Source organism: Nematolebias whitei, chromosome 11 (assembly GCF_014905685.2).
Source record: "Nematolebias whitei isolate Nwh7 chromosome 11, NemWhi1, whole genome shotgun sequence".
Classification (NCBI taxonomy): domain Eukaryota; kingdom Metazoa; phylum Chordata; class Actinopteri; order Cyprinodontiformes; family Rivulidae; genus Nematolebias; species Nematolebias whitei.
This window is the reverse complement of record NC_056508.1, coordinates 39,610,035-39,627,551: the sequence shown is the minus strand read 5'-3', so window position 1 is coordinate 39,627,551 and position 17,517 is coordinate 39,610,035. Positions and strand designations below refer to the sequence as shown.

General features: G+C 41.8%; 1 protein-coding gene across 2 annotated transcripts in view; it reads right to left on the bottom strand.

Moving 5' to 3' along the window:
• Positions 1-10,778: 10,778 nt before the first annotated feature.
• The window catches only part of nadka (NAD kinase a), a 20,413-nt gene continuing 13,674 nt past the window's right edge, over positions 10,779-17,517 (bottom strand). Inside the window, exons 1-10 of one of the 2 annotated variants that reach the window (XM_037684986.1) lie at positions 15,307-15,668; positions 13,523-13,652; positions 13,273-13,381; positions 13,096-13,181; positions 12,913-13,015; positions 12,651-12,793; positions 12,140-12,239; positions 11,796-11,953; positions 11,288-11,370; positions 10,779-11,026 (exon numbers count right to left, since the gene is read on the bottom strand). In XM_037684986.1, the coding sequence (XP_037540914.1) occupies positions 10,879-11,026; positions 11,288-11,370; positions 11,796-11,953; positions 12,140-12,239; positions 12,651-12,793; positions 12,913-13,015; positions 13,096-13,181; positions 13,273-13,381; positions 13,523-13,652; positions 15,307-15,374 (1,128 nt within the window). In that variant the 5' untranslated portion in view covers positions 15,375-15,668 and the 3' untranslated portion in view covers positions 10,779-10,878. Of the gene's footprint in view, positions 11,027-11,287; positions 11,371-11,795; positions 11,954-12,139; positions 12,240-12,650; positions 12,794-12,912; positions 13,016-13,095; positions 13,182-13,272; positions 13,382-13,522; positions 13,653-15,306; positions 15,669-17,517 lie in introns of those variants that run through there. The other variant, XM_037684985.1, reaches the window with a different exon arrangement.

The following is a 17,517-nucleotide window of genomic DNA, read 5'->3' as shown; positions in this document are numbered from 1 at the left end:
CCAGCCAGCCATGCATGCATCCATCCCTCCATCCAGCCATGCATCCAGCCATGCATCCAAAGCTGAATTAAGTGCAGCTCGAGTTCAGCAGTCTGACAGCTGCAGGGAAGAAACTGTTGAATGAATGGGGTTGGGGTGAAGTTGGTCCTGTTGATTAAGTCCTTGTCTTGTCCTTCACCCCAGACCAGATCTGCACCCTGTTGGAACTCTGCCTCTCCACCACTTATTTCAAGTTCAATGACAGTTTTTACAGACAGAAGCACGGCTGAGCCAAGGGATCTCCAGTGTTACCCATTGTTGCCAATCTCTACATAGAGGAAGTGGAACAGAGAGCCCTAAACTCCTTTGAGGGAACAACGCCAAGCCATTAGTTCTGATATGTGGATGACACCTGGGTCAAAATCCAAGCTAAGGAAATAGAAGCGTTCACCAGACACATTAACTCGGTCGATAACAACATCAAGTTTACCAGAGAGGATGCAAACGACAACAAGCTGCCTTTTTTGGACTGTTTGGTTCAGATGGAGAGAGAGGACAGCCTCAACATTGAAGTTTACAGAAAACCAACCCACACAGACCAGTATCTTCTGTTTGACTCCCACCATCCACTGGAACACAAACTCTCTGTCATTAGAACTTTACAGCATTGGGCCGAACATGTCCCCACAAAGACAGAAGGGAAGGAAAAGGAACAGAAACACATCCAAGATGCTTTTCAAACATGTGGATATCCTAACTGGGCTTTTGTCAAGTCAGCGAGGAAATCTACAAAACACACCAATAAACAGAAAAAGGAGAACAACAGACGTAAAAACATTGTCATTCCTTATGTTGCTGGAGTATCAGAGAAATTCAGAAGGATCTTCAACAAACACAACATCCCAGTACATTTCAAACCCAGCAGGACTCTCAGACAGCGGCTGGTCCACCCTAAGGACAAGACACCCATACACAAACAGAGTGGTGTAGTGTATGCGGTCCAGTGCAGCGAGGACTGTCCAGACCTCTACATTGGAGAAACTAAACAGCCTCTTCACAGATGCATGGCTCATCACAGGAGAGCCACCTCCTCTGGACAAGATTCAGCTGTTCACCTCCACCTCACGGATAAGGGACACTCTTTTGAGGACCAAAATGTGCACATTTTGGACCGAGAACACAGATGGTTTGAGAGGGGGGTGAAGGGAGCAATTTAAGTAAAAAGAGAAAAGTCGTCTCTTTAACAGAGGAGGAGGCCTCAGATTTCCACTTTCAAAAACCTATAATGCAACTTTAAAACAGATTCCCAGCCAGTTTTCACACCTGATGGGAACAGAGGGGCCTCGTCTGTGAATTAGAGTAACAAAGACTTTTGGGGGGCCCCTACTGTTAAGGTGTTTAGGTGTGAATTGCCAATCTACAAATGTGTGTGTGTCTTATCTCACTCAGCCTTATAACCTGAATCTCTCACTCTCTGCTCTTTGAATTGAGAAAGCTCCTCGGATGAGGAGTGAAACGTCTTCTGTTACAAATAAAGTCCAGTTGTTTTTGTATTGAACGTTTTTTGAATTCATCATGTTCTAGATGACTGAGAATCTTCACCAGCTTATCTTAGAGAGTTGCAAGAATCTCCACATTCTTGTAATTTCCAGCTGCGAGGCTGCGTGACAATCAGCCTGTCCACCTTTTTGCTGCAGACTGGAAAAATATGAAGAACAAGATGAACTTTTGAACATTTTGATATTCATGTTTTCCAGAGAATGTTACAAACTTTAATTATTATTTACTTCAGTAACCAGATATATTTATTTCAGTAATTGACTGGATAATAAGCATAATGCTAATAATCGTAATAACACTATAAATACATTAAATGTAGTTGCATGATTCAAAGTCTAGGTGAGAACCATCAAAGTTCTTTACATCCATGTTCTGTGTGTGTGTGTGCGTGTGCGTGTGCGTGTGTGTGTGTGTGTTGCAGGCTCGCTTCGTGGGCATCATGTGTCTGGGCGTCGTGCACATAATTTGCACCATACTTCTCATCCGAAGCCCCAACATGATGGCCTTTCGTGTTGGCGGGGCCCTGGAGAGCCTCCAGGAGCAGTACTTCCTCCTTAACCTGTGTTTCTCCATGGTGACCTTTGACCTGCAAGCTCAGGTACACCTACACCTCTCTGCACGCAAACACGATAAGGAGCCTGTTTCAAACGTCACTGAGGCAGTAAAAGCTGTCGGTGAGATGTGGGTGATTTATTCGGTTGTTCGTCACTGACTTCATACCAGCCTCGGGACGTCCAGATCCAACATGTGGACGTGCTGCATTTCTGTGAAGTTAGAGATGGTAACCATAAATTTAGTTTTTCTTGTTCTGTCAGATGTCATTTTTCACAGAGCACATGTCTAAGTTCATGTCAGGCCTTCAGACACGTACGTGACCCCCCGTTTCTTCTCCACCTTACTGGAACAAAATGACCAAGGCACTGAACAATTCAGTTCAGTTCAGTTTATTTATATAGAACCAAGTCACAACAGAAGTCGTCTCAGGGCACCAAACAGAAACATTCATACATAAAAATAATAATTTAACATTATTTATCTGAGGAGCAGACCGCTTTGAGTTAACTCCATCACAGAACTCTCATCTTGAGCAAGCATGAAGGAGACGGTGGAAAGGAAAAAGTCCCTCATGAGGAAGAAACCTTTAGCAGAACCAGACTCAGGACATCTGCTTCAACCGTCTGGGTTTGAGAGGAACAGATACACAATGGCAGGTCAAGAACAACATGCTAAGATAGAAATGGTATAAAAAAAATCTTCAATTTTAACAGATCATTTAAAGAAATTAGATCAATTTGTTCTCCAGTAGTCTAAGCCTATAGCAGCACCACAAGCCAACCCTAACTATAGGATTTATCAAAGAGGAAAGTCTTAAGTCCAGTCTTAAAACTGGACAATGTGTCAGCCTCACGGACAGAAACTGTAAGTTGGTTCCACAAGAGAGGAGCCTGATAACTGAAAGATCTTCCTCCCATTCTGCTTTTGGAAACTCTAGGAACCGCGAGTAAGCCTGCAGTCTGAGAGCTGAGTGCTCTGTTAGGAAAATATGGAACAATAAGATCTCAAATATAAGATGGAGCTAGGTTGTTGAGAGCTTTGTAGGTTAGAAGTAAGATTTTGAATTCAATTCTGGATTTGACAGGGAGCCAATGGAGAGAAACTAAAACTGGAGAAATATGATCTCTCCCACTAACTCCAGTTAAGACTCTGGCAGCAACATTTTGGATCATTGGTAAATGGACTGTACTTATATAGCGCCTTTCTTTCTTATTTCAAGATACTCAAAGCACTTTACACCACAATCTAACCACTCAGCCACAGCCGCCCCAACTGAAGACGTTTTAAAGAAGTATTTGGACACCTAGATAGTAAACCATTACAATAGTCCAGTCTAGACGTGACAAATGCATGAACCAGTTTTTCTGCATCATTTTTAGACAAGATGTTTTTAATTTTTGCGATGTTACGCAGGTGGAAGAAGACGGTTCTAGTAACGTTTTTAATGTGGGGGATAAAAGACATGTCCTGATCAAAAATAACACCATGATTTTTAACATTAGAGCTGGAGGCCAGATTAATGCCATCTAAGGAGGGAGAAAGACTGAAAAATTTATTCCTAAGATGCTCAGGTCCAAAAACCAAAGCCTCAGTCTTGTCTGTGTTCAACAGCAGAAAATTTAGGGTCATCCAGGTTTTTATGTCTTCAAGACGTGCTTGTAGTTTAATTAACAGATTGGATTAATTGGGTTTAATGGACAAATGTAGCTGTGTATCATAAGCATACCATGCTGTTTAATAATTTTACCTGATGGAAGCATATATAAAGTAAATAGCATTTTTCCAAGCACTGAACCCTGAGGAACTCCATGACTAAGTTTGGTGTATGATGAAGATTCATTATTTACATTTACAAATTGGAATCTATCAGATAAATATGATTTAAACTAATTTAGTGCTGTTCCTGTAATTCCAATATCATATTAAAGTCTCTGTAGTAAAATATTTTGATCAAATGCAGCACTGAGGTCTAACAGGACCAGTGTAGACACCCCTCCATTGTCAGAGGTCATGAGAATATAATTGGTAACTTTCACCAGTGCAGTTTCAGTGCTATGGTGAGCTCTAAACCCTGACTGAAACTCTTCAAACAGATTATTCCTTTGCAGTTGATCACGTAACTGACCTGCAACTATTTTTTCTAGAATTTTTTTAATGAAAGTTAGATTAGATATAGGTCTATAATTGGCTAGGATTCCTGATTCAAGGTTATGTTTCTTAATTAAAGGTTTAATTACAGCAATCGTAAAGCTCTGTGGTACATAACCATTCATTAGAAACAAATTAAGCAGATCCAAGACGTGGTTATTAATTAAGGGACATACGTCTTTATACAGTCTGGCTGGGATGGGATCTAGCAGACGTGGATGGTTTGGATAAAGCTATTATTTTTGACAATTCAGAGAGCTCAACAGGACAAAAACTGTCCAAACATAAATCAAGTTCTAGTAACATTTTTAAAGTTGTCTCATTTGACACAGAACCAGAGGTGATAGTAGGAATGTTGGTTTGAATTTTTTTCCTAATTGAAACAATTTTATTTATAAAGAAACTCATGAACAGGAAGCATCTTTGATTTTCTTCTGTGCTGAGTTACTGTTCGTGTGAACTTTTCAGTTGTGTCTGTGTATCCTGGTGACGACAACAGACCCATCCATGTCTGCTGCCAACACGATAATCCTGGCTGTCGGGGTGGTCTGGGCCTGCCTGACTGCCGCTGTTGGTGCTGTTGCGGTGAGCGCCGTCCATCGTCACAGACAGAGACGAGAAACAGAACAGAGCTGGAACTGTCACTCACAATCAGCCGCAACATTCAAACTATTGGCAGAAAGAAACTTTAATGTTTTGCTGATGATTCAGTGTCATGCTGTTGTTTTCCTGGATTTTATTTTCTGTGTATTTTTTTTTTAAAGTACTTGTATGCACTTTCTGCTATTTTAACTATTCATAGATCAAAACATTAAGCTCATTCAAGAGATGGGTGGTGTGGCTTTTGGTTTTTGTAAATGCTATACTTTTTAAAACATTTACAAGTAGTTTTTGTATAGAAATAAAGACCCCTCAGCTCTTTAAAAAAAAAAAAATTAAATCTGCTTCAGCAAACTGGCTTTATCATTGTTTTCTGCTACAGTTAGCTAGCTGCAAATTTACTACTTTTAGAGTTTTTAGCAAGCCTTTTGTTATCCTGATGCATGCTCAATAATCCTTTTGTTACTTTTAGCTAATATTTTGCTGCTTGTAGTTAACCTTTTGTTACCTTTATTGCATAAGGAAATCTGGAGTGGCAGCGAAGTATGTCAAACTGGTACAGGACATGTATGAGGACAGCAGGACAGTGGTGGGATGTGCTGTAGGAATGACAGATAGATTCAAGTTGGAGGTGGGAGTGCATCAAGGATCAGTTCTGAACCCCTTCTTGTTTGCTCTGGTGATGGACCGACGAGATGAGGTCAGGCAGGAATCCCTGTGGACTATGATGTTTGCAGATGACATTGTGATCTGTGGTGAGAACAGGGAACAGGTGGAAGCAAACTTGGAGAGATGGAGGTACAGTATGCACTTGAACGAAGAAGAATGAAAGTCAGCCGTAGTAAGACAGAGTGAGTGAATGAGAGGGAGGCTGGTGGAACAGTGAGGCTACAAGGAGCAGAGGTCACAAAGGTGCAGTACTTCAAGTTCATTCAACCTTTATTTAAACAGATAAATCACATTGAGCCTCGAAGACTCATTTACAAGTGAGACCTGTTTGGACAGACAAAAGAACAGTGGTTAACTGGACACATGTAGGAGTTGGAGGCCAAAAAAATTCCTATCAGACTTTTTTTTCTTGCATGAGAAAAAAAACCTCTGATATTAAAAAAACACCTCGCACAAACAAGCACATATTTACGTAGACATTCTGCAATCAGAGACGAGAGCGGTCAACAACGCTTATAGATGCTCTCGAGGGCACTGTAATCAGTCAATGTCCTCCGGTGAGATCCATAAACATTCTCGAGGTATGTTGAGGAATGGCCAAGAATAACCTCTGAGTATCCAAGAGTCCTGAAATGATGACAAAGTTGATTCAGCTGGGTTTCATCTGGTTATTCAAGTACTTGGGTTTCACTGTCCAGGAAAATGGGGAATGTGGTAAAGAGGTGAAGAAGAGAGTCCAGGCAGGATGGAGTGGATGGAGAACAGTTTCAGGAGTGATTTGTGACAAAAGGGTGTCAGCAAAGGTCAAAGGAAAAGTTTACAAGACAGTGGTGAGACCAGCTATGTTGTATGGTCTGGAGACAGTGGACATAAAGACAGGAGACAGAACTGGAAGTGGCAGAAATGAAGATGTTGATGTTCTCCTTAGGAGTGACAAGGATGGATAAGATCAGGAATGAGATCATCAGAGATACAGCACAGGTTGAACAACTGGGAGTTAGAGAAGCCAGACTGAGATGGTGTGGACATGTCCAGAGGAGGGACAGTGGATATACTGGTAGAATGATGTTAGAAATGCAGCTGCCAGGAAGAAGACTAAGGAGAAGATATATGGATGCAGTTAGAGAGGACATGGGGGTGGAGTGAGGACAGAGTGAGATGGAGGAGGATGACTCGCTGTGGAGACTCCTGAAGAGGGAAAAGCTCAAAGAAGAAGAAGAAGCTAACCTATTGCTAATTTTAGTTAACCTTTTGCTTCTTTAAGCCAAAAATGTAGCTACTTTTAACTTTTAACTAGACTTTTGTTACTTTGATCAAACTTTTTTCTGCTTTAAGCAGATGTTTTTCTTTGGTTAGCTTTTAGCTAGTCTTCACTTCATTTTAGCAGAAAATGCATTTACTTTAGTTAGAATTTAATGATGCTAAAGATACTTTGACTCACATCTGACTCAGCCCGAGCTCCTCAGGTCCACAGCAGGCTCAGATGTTCCAAACATGTGCTGGTGGAGAAGCACGGGTTGCAGCTCACAATGTGTCATGAACGTGATGAATGTCACTGAGGCTCAAATCCACACGCAACAGTGGATTTAGTGCTCGTGGCTGATGAGCGTTCAAAGACCTTTGCTTCTTTTTCAGGTTCTGAAGGAGGCCACGGTCCTGGTCTGGATCTTCATGGTGATGAACCTTCCCCAAGTGGCTTACTTTGTTTACCTCATGTACACGGTGAGCAAAGTCCTCTGAACAACAAACCTCTTCATAAAGCAGACTGACCTCTACAAAATCTTTACAGGTTTCTCTCGAGTCCTTCCCTCAAGTCGATTATTACCTTTTGAAAATTCTTCTTTCAGCACCAGACAACTGTTCCTGTAGAGATTGTAAATGTTCTTAAACAGGTTTTACCTGCGTGACTCTCTGTGAGGAGAAAAGGCTTTGTTCATTCCTAGAACTACAGTTTCTAGTAAAGGTTTGTCAAACAGCCGAAGGTTAATTCAAGTTTTGATTGAACAGGAAAAACTTCAGCCGTGTTGGGATTAAACACGAGCTAAAGGTGTAGGTGCGATGACATCATTTTAAAATGGAAACAAAGTTTTGTCATCCAGTGACAGAAAGGCCACAGTTCCTCTTGAAACTGATGAAATGTCAGTTTGCAAGAAGTCGCCCGTCTTAAGGAGCCGAGAGATTGAAGCAGATTAAAGCAAATCCCTGTTTGGTTTGTTTTGATTCCAGGTGGTGCAGAATTGGTTCCAGGACAAAACGTACATCCTGGAGGCCGCCGCCGTCACCGGAGCGTTGATGTCGCTGCTGATCAAAGCCGTTTTGCTCTGGGGGCTCGTCAGACTGGTGCACAGCTTCGGACAAGGCCTGAGGGAGAGAAGTGAGTTCACATCGACTGCTTTTTAAAAAAACTTCCGCGCTCAGAAAATAATTAGACGACTTCTTTTTTAATTTGGTTTGTTTTGGTTGGAAAGCGTCAGGGAACACAGATGCAGGCTGTAATCTGGCTTCATGTTTTGCTGCAGTGTTCGCAGCCGCTCGGTGAAAGCACGTTGGGTGGTCGTGGATCCGGGATGGAGCCGCCCGTCGATTCAGTGCCATGATGGGAACGTTCAGCGCCAACAGAACCAAAGCGTTCCCTAAACTCTTATTGACTTTTAACCTGCTGAACATTTAGTTTTTGCTTCATCTGGCTGCTTTTTTTGCATTTAGAGCTGTGAATCGTTTTCTGGATCCGACTGTTTCTGTCGGCGAACACGGCTCGACCCAAATCCAGCAAAACCTTTTTTACTCGGCTTGTCGCGCACGTTAAAAACACACTCACGGCCTTTTTTGGACCGTATTCCTAAAACGACACTGGTTTGAACTTTTACTCTTTTAAACTTTAATAGGAAAATCTGATCTTAATGTATTTTTTGTAAACATCTTTACTTAAAGAAAAGTGACTTTTTTGTCTTAAATACTGCTTTGCATATTTCTTGACTTTTTGAGGCACCTTAACGCACTGTTTTTTATATAAATGGTTTCTAATAAATAAAAATCTATAAATATGTTGTATGCTGTTTGTAAATATGTAATTATCTTATAAAACAAGTGGATAAAGACTATTTTAGGCAGCAGTTCCAGGTCAGTGACAGCCTTCACACTGCATTTATAAAATATATTTATAACCTCTGATTTCTGAAGTTCTTTCCTTGAAGGGATGCATATCGTCCACCACTTTATCTGGTAGTGCTCAGAGTATCTGTTGAGGGTGACTCTCAGCTACTACCACTCCAAATTCTAGCTCAGTATCTAAAACGGGCCGAGTAGGAGCCATTTTTGTGTTTGCAAAAGCTGCTGTATTTTTTCAGACTATAAAGCGCATTTAAAATCCTTTAATTTGCTTTAAAATCGACAGTAAGTCTTGTAATCTTGTGTATTCTGGTTGCGTTTACTGACCTCGAACCGATTTCATGTTATTGTGAATGAGTTGAATAAAGTTTTGACTTATGACTGTTTTGTTTCGCTTAATGCGCTTTATAGTCCGAATAATACGGTAGTAGTGGCAGCCATCTTGAATTGAGTTATTGGACATCCAGTGTTGACTTTTCTGAGAAGTTTATTGAAATCTGTTATATGGTTCAATTATTTTACAGAGGCAACATAAGAGCAACATTATTGCCCATCTTTTGTGGCGGCAGGTGATAAGTCTGATTGTACGAGACTTGACGTCTTGGTGAACACAAACGGGACTAATATGAAGTGAAAGGACTGAATATTTGGAGCCGACACCGATCGAACAGAGACGACCACTTTCTGCTTCAACATTCTGTTTATTAAAGTTTTCTGGGGGGGTTAAAAAAAGGCAAATTTTTTAAACTTGCAGATATAAAAGTTAAAGTGACAGGTCTTAATTACAAAGTGAAAAGCACTTTAAAAGAGAGAAAAACAGAAAAGAGGTCAGAGTTTCATTGTTTTCATGTTGGAGAACAATGCAGATTCAAAAAAATGATTTCTCACAAAATTTATTAAGACAAACATTTTTTTTTTGTCTTGGAATGCTTTTCTTAAAAAAAAAAATCTCTTATGTTCCTCTGTCCGGCAAAAAAACATTTCTTTATCAACATGACAAACTTTTCAACATACAAAAGAGCAAAGACTTGTTTCCGTTAATAATACATCGTAAACTTATTAATAAACACGTGGACGTCACAAAATACAGCTTTTTACATTTATATACACGCAAAAGGAGGAATGATTGCTCTTCAAGACTCGCTAAGAGTTCAAACAAATGAGCCGTTTATAAAATGCACATTCTGCCCAAACAGCCGCGTGAAGTAGGTCACCTTAAAGTAGGCCGCACAGTGATCAGCGTTTGTAACAGTTCCTCGACATTCACACACAAAGTCCACAGACAGTGGTCTAAAAAAAAAACAAAATCAAGGTTTTATAAAAAATTGTCTATTGCTTTAAGATCTTTAAAACCCTAAAAAATAAAACGAATCTTAAGGTTTGGTCTCTGTGTGGACAAGAACTCCGTCTTGGGGTTTTCGTGCCACAGAGATATCGCACGCCGTCGTTCAATCGAGTGTTCGGTTCTGCAGACTCAGATCTGTGCAAAAAATGTGACCAACACCAGACGAAGGATGTAAACTTAAATGTTTTTGTACAATGCAGTGATTAAGGCACAGCTGGGCCTCTAAGAACGTTCATCATCATGTGTTGGTCTATCTGGAGGAACGCAGCTTCTCTTTCACCTCAACAGAACCAAAAAAAAATCTTAACTTTTTTATAAAGTAATAGACGTTTTCTTGACGTCTGTTCTAAAAATGGGAAAAGTGCTGCAGAGAACCTGATAACACCTCAAGAGGATTGTTAAGACGTGTCATCAAATCCTGACGTTGTGCGTTTTTGGCTTTTTCTAAGTGTTGGTTTAATTTTTTTTAATCTTGAACAGTTCTCACAGTTGGACAAACGGAGGCCAAACCCCATTCAAATACCCAACATGCAGGATGTTGTCGAGAACTGGCTCCGTTAACGCTGCGGCTCGTTTGCTCTAAAGAACCACCGTCTCCTCGAGTTTGTGAAATATTTTAGCAAAGAAATTTGTAGAAATGTGTCAGTACGTCTATCCCAGAGGTGGTTTTAATGCACGTTAGCGCTGATCTTTGTTTAATCCATTCAGATTACCTTGTATCTCAACAGAAGCATTAAGAATACAAGAAGGAAGAGCAACGCTGCTTGAACACCGATACAGACGGAGCGGATTTGAATGGAGTTTGGTTCAAACCGTCTGTCCATTAAAGACCGAACGACCGAAACAGAAGGCAGTCGAGTTTCAGTCCCGAGTCCTGGGGATCCGTGGGGAAAAACCCCAGACGATTCCTCAGCTCAGAACTCCTCGTCCTCCGAGTTGAGGTAGTTCTGCTTCTTCCTCACGTTCCAGTGCAAACACTGCGCCAGGCTCTCGAACCAGTCGTTCACCGGGTCGCGGAAACAAATGGACGGAACGGGGAAGCAGGAAGTGGTGATGGTAATACTAGAATGAGGATAGAACAAAGAAAGTCCTGATGTTTGAGCTGATGATGTAAAAAACAGTGATGAAATGCTGTGTTTACTCGTTCTAAGAAGCAGGAAGGTGATTATTTCTGATTACATAAAGGATTGGGGTCTGACTCAGGGGCCATGATGGCGTCGAGCCGATAGATTTATGTAACAGAGCCTGAGAGCTTCACTTCATTTACTCCAGCGCCTTCATTGTCTCTGTGTGTGCACGCCGCTGCTTGACATGTGGACTAACCTGTCTCCGTGGCAGATCTCCTGCCTCTTTCTTCCATCAAAAGAAACCCAGGCCGTGTTTCTGGCATCGCGCGACAGCTTGATCTGGAACAAGACGAGGAAACAATTTTATTAAACCAGTTAAATGAAAAGGGGTTTTATTGACCAAATGTTTACTACAAAAACACAAACTCACTCTAAAATGTAATAAACAGTAAAAAAAAAACTATGGTAAAACAAGTTATTCACGTTTTGCCTTCCTGTACACATTAAATTCTTAAGAAGTTTACCATTAACAATGTAACAATGTATTTTTTCCCACAATGCTCTGCTCTAATACAGACACCTCCTTAAAGGAGCAAGTGGATCAGCTGCTCCACAATTAAATTTGTTTTTGTTTCTTTTTAAACTTAAACACGTTTTCAATCTAGTACAGTTATTATTGCAGACAGAGGAAGTAGACGCTTGTTCAAAACAATTCATGTGTGAAAAAGAGGAAGACCATGTGTTAATTAAAACCCTTCAAGTACCTTGAGTTCCACCCCGGCGGGCACCACGATGGGTCTGAAGGAGAGCGAGTGAGGGCAGATGGGAGTAATCATGATGGCTGGGACGTTGGGGTGGATCATGGAAGCTCCTGCTGCCAGTGCGTACGCCGTGCTGCCCGTCGGTGTCGACACGATCAAACCTGAGGGGACACACAGTCACAGCAGGAGTTTAACACGCAGCACAGAGTGTGACACAGGGTAGTCAAAACATCTGGATTCTTTAAATATTTTTCTGCGACCTGCGCTGGGAGACTAAACTGTGCTGCAGCCAGTGGAACTGAGAACCCTGACGTCTGTCACACCTCTGCAGTGATCTGCTGACTCACCATCGCCCTGCACCGTGGTGATCAGGTGTCCGTCCAGGTAGAGGTCGACGTTGGAGAGATACGAGGAGGGTCCTCTGTCCACCACCACCTCATTCAGGACCTGACACACAAACGCATGAAGTCATGTGTTAAAGGTTGGCAAAACCTGTTCCATGAATACAGACGTGACGTCATCTCACCACACTGTTTGTTTGTTTGTTTGTTTGTTTGTTTAGCAGGAAAAACACCAATGCAGTGTGTAATCCCTAAACGTGCAGTTATTGTCGGTTCACTGATGTCACTGCTCGCCTATGTTGCTCTTCAACAACAGGCTCAGAGCCCACAGGCATCAGAAACACGACAACTGCATCACAGGGGCAATTTGACCCATTTACATCAGAGTTAACTGGACTGAAATCAGGTGCAGGAATCTGCAAACCAGCTAAACATTTCTGGAAAACCAGTGTGACCCATTTACTTAATGCACACAGTTTAATCTGAAGTGTCAAAGCTGTGGCTGGAGATCATTTACCTGGTACTGCAAGGCCTTGCGGCCCATTTCGTGTTCCTCGTTGGTGAGGATGACGCCCTTCTCGTCCACGGCGTCCTTCTCCTCCCAGTTCTCTTTAAGCACCTGGACTTGCAGGCGACTTCTCAGAACAATGGCAGCGTTGCCTGCAACACAAACGCTGCACGCATGAGTCTTGACATCGTGTACGTGTGTCACCTGCGTCTGCAGACGTAGCAGGAATGTGTGCCTGAGGCTGAGAGGCGAGTGAGAGAACATTCAGTACCTTCGATAATTTGGGTGACCTGGGACTGGTACGTGTCGAATTTAAAAGGTGTCAGGAAGCCCAGGGAGCCCAGGTGAAAGGCCATAACTGGTGGAACGCTGTCCTGCGGGCACAGGAAGGAGATCGTTATGTTTCAGTCAGAAACATAAAAAAAAAACCATCTTTGTGAGAACTGATGAATACCTGAAAGAGTGAAGACGCATACAGCAGAGTTCCATCTCCACCAAGACAAATGATGAAGTCTATTCGATTGGAGATGTCATCAAAATCTGAACAAGATCACAAGCAGCAAGGTTTAACGTTCTGTCTGCATTTAATCACGTGCAGTCTAAATATACGAGTCATTGGGATGGTTCATACCTTCTCTGAAAGTGCAAAATTTCTTAGTAACGGTTCCAAAGTTCTCGTCTCCTGTAATGGCTGGATCGTCCAGAACTTTTTTTTCCACGTAAACAATCATGTTTTTCACCTGCAGCGACACACAACATGCCACGAGTTGGACGAGTTGGCAACAGTGCAGCCGAGGCGTGTGAAAACAAACTTCAACAGAAAGGACCCTCTCCAGCTTGTAAGTAAATGCTCGCAGGCATCAGGGAGTTCAATGACGTACCTCTGTGAGGAAGATGCAGAGCTCTTTGAAAGGCTGAAGCAGACTGGAATCTCGGATCTTCTTGATGACAAGGACACTTTTTGGTGGCTTGTTCCACGTCAGCCTCTGACTGGCGGGGTCCTGAATGTGCCTGAAAACACAAAACGAACTTCAGGGAGGCTCAAACTGTTTCACAGAAAATTGCACGAATAAAAGATCTGAATGACGAGAAACTCCCACAACAACCAAGAGCTGAGCGGACGTAAGAGCCGTTAAATAACCAGAGACTCATCCTGTTTGATCAAAGTCTGATTCACCCCACATGCTGCCTGCAGCACCTTTACCTCGACCCAAAACTAAACTGAGCCAGGAGACATAAAAATGTTTCCAATACACAAAACAGCAACGCGAACTCCTGGAAGAGCTGCACCTTCTACAAGCAACCAGAACAAACTAAAATGTGCCATTTGTTTTATATAAACTGACAAACTAATCCAGATCTAAAGAAGGAAAAGGAGACGAGTCCTAAAAACTGGAGCCGCAGGGCGTGAATTTTTCATTTACAATCAGGGAGTCTGTTTATATTTACCATCTGTGGCATTCATCAGTTACAGATGACGGAGTCTATTTTTAATATGCAGTAATGTACAAGTGTGTGTTCTTAGCGCATGTTCAAGGTAAAATGCACATTCAGACAGTAATGCATGTCACAAAAAGTCAGTCATGAAAAAATAAGTAATTTCACATTTTATGCTCCCGTTTGTGCAAGAAAATTAAACACAAGCACGTTTTAGTTTCCACCACCGCGGTGTTATAAAACCACAAGTCCACCACTTCCAACTTTTCCTTCACATCTTGTGATTTCCTCCAGAAAAAAGAAAGCCGATTTATCAAGCACGTCACTCTGAAAGTGCCACGTGCACGCAGGTTCAAGTTTTGACAATCACCTGTTCCATCTTAAACAGGTTGAAGAAATGCATCAGATGGAAACCGCAGGTGGAGAATGAATTGTTCCAAAACAGATGCCATGAAGATAAAAAGAGAAGATTGAGGAAGCGATGACAGGAATGTCTTAAGCTCCTGATAGAAAACTTAGCATCTAGTTGTATGTAACTCAGTTAGCCCTTTAGTGGATACTTTAAGCTACAAATACTGGAAATTAAAGATGATCTTTAATGCATAAAGTTGTTGCAATAACTTTATTACAACTTTTGGTACTTTAAAGTGTATTTTGAGTGTTTCAGCATGCTGCTGTTTCACCCATCTGACTGAAGCGAGTTCCTGCTCTGCATCTGCAGCTTGCACCTGAAAGCAACACCATAAAGACACGTCCAGTTCCTTTTTCCACAAAAAAACACCCACCGACAACACGCAAGCTCACACAAAACCACAGGGACATAAAACCAAATCAAGCACAAAGGATTTGTGAACGGGTCAAACTCAGACAGGATGTAAAACCCGAGCAGACCGGCCGTCAGCTGTGTCAGAGGAAACAAAAGCGTGGCTTCGTTAGCATTTTAACAGTGATCCTCTGATCTATTCACGACCTGCTCCTCAAAGCACCCACACCCTGACCACCACCTTTCATTCAACCACCCGTTCTGTGAGAACACACACACACACACAGCTGTACACCTTGATGATCACACCGTGCATCCACATCACTGCAGCCACATTTACTCTAAAACACATTAAAGACGTAGCTAAGCATAAATTCGAGGGATCATTTCAGTAAGACTCTCTGAACATCTGGTTTCTAGTTTGTCCCTTACAGCATGTTAAAAGAGACGGAGATGCTCTCTCACCATTTCCAGACTTTGTTCTCGCTGTGGCTCCCCGGAGTGTCCTCGACTACACACTGGTGAAACTTCATGGCCGCACACAAGAAAACGCTGCTTTAAACACTGACTCGGCTGGAAAACGATGCTCTGTCCCGGTAAACGGTTCGGACTCTACTGCCTCATTCTGCCTTTAACAACTTCCTCGAGCGCTCCACATTTTATAGCAGCTATGGAGAATTCTTCTCGTGGTTCGAGTCAGACGACGGTTGTCTGAGAGTCTCTCCGAGCACTGGGATCAGGATCAGCTGAAACCTCTTGAGAGCTGGACTCACTGCGGCTATATTTGTCCTCGGGAGGACTTAGCGCTAAACCCTCCTCGTGCATTCTGCTCCTGAGGTAAAGCTCTCCCTTCTTAAGGTTGTCTACAACTTAAGCCCCGCCCCTCTGATGACCTAAATTAGTCTCAGCAGAGGCTTTCCTTGTTGGACAGGTGTGACTAACTCAAACAATACAGTCACGACTACTTTTACTCCTAGAGTAATTACTGCATTGGCGAAGTATTTTAACCTGAATGAGCTCATTTGGTGCACGTTTCCATTACAGGGAAGGAAACAACGAAACTAGTTTGTGCTGATTTGTGTATTTCTGTTTTATAGGATAACAACAGGATGGACACAAGCTTCCTGATGTCCTCTCTTAAATTCATAATTCAATAATTAAATTCATAATTCACATGTTCCTGTTTTTAGTTTTCTACATTCACCTTAAAATCTAGCTGTTTTTTTGTCACTTTTCTTTTTTTAGCCATCCTACTTGTAAAAAAAAATAAAAAAAATGTATGACTTTTTATAACCGTTTATTGTTGTGCATTGTTGTCATCTTTCTTTGTTGAAATCAGGTCTCTCTTGTAAATGAGCCCTCGAGTCTCAATGGGATTAACCTGTCTAAATAAAGGCTGAATGAATGAATAAGAATTTGATTTATTAGACGATTAATGAGGTGAAGGTTATTGACTGATGTTTTTCTTCCGTGAGAAAAACAATAAAGCTGCATGAGATAAATGTCAGTAAATAGAAGGAGCATGGAGACATCAAATAAATCATGACAAATAAGAAGCAGCCTTCAAAACACCTCCAAGTTGTTTTCTAGTACAATGACGCGTTATATTTGAGTAGAAGCATGCACGATTTGCAAAAATATGATTTAAAGCAAAAATCTTTGAAGCAATGCAAAGATCCTGCAGGATTCAAATCCTGTCACCTTTCATGCAAGAGTTTTTACGCTAAAATCATCTTGAGTTGAGAAATGACAAAAAAAAATTGAGACAATTTTTGTCAAATCTAGAAAATGATACAAATGATGGGAATATATGTTCACTAGGAATTAGAAGGCTTTTTTTGTTGTTGTTGGAATATGCACAAACAGACAAATGCACCAACTGCAGAGCAGATATGCAACAAAACACTCAAACTACAGCGTGTTTGGAAAGAGACATCTCTCTACGTGCATCAGGCCACAGGCAGCGCACGTACTGAACATTTGTAAAGCTCGGTGAAATTGCTTTGAAATTATACATCCAGCTAAATTCATGATGTTAATTTTGAAAATAAACTTGTTGTTGCTCAACCTGAAACCCATTTCCGTCCGTTTGCCCGGAAGGTCCGGTCAGTAATGCAGGTCACAGAGGAGACGGAGACGTGCAACAAAGAAGCTGCAGCCAACCAAACAACTAATAAGTTCTTTGGAATGTTGTCTTTTCACTTTTCAACATGGAATGATGCAAGCAGCGCTGGCTGAGCTCGTGTTCAGAGCAGCACACCTCATTCTGCAGCACGAATGTGGGCGGGGCTTGAGATTTAATTCAAACAGCAGTATATGCAGCGGCACCAATTCATGTGGTTCTTCTGATAAGCAGCTGCGTCTCATCTGGAATGGGATTTAGATTTACTGGGATTAAAGCATAAAAATATTTTGACTGAAGTTTTTTCTACACCTAGAGGTTACTCAAACACCCCCCCCCCCCCCCCCCAACACCACACGTCCGAGAGCATTTTCCTGCAGACAGGTCACTTCTCAAAGCTTTTCACGTAAAGGCGAGTGTACCGAGTACATGACCTCAATAAAAGTACACAGTATAGTAGTACATGACCTCAATAAAAGTACACAGTATAGTAGTACATGACCTCAGTAAAAGTACACAGTATAGTAGTAAATGACCTCAGTAAAAGTACACAG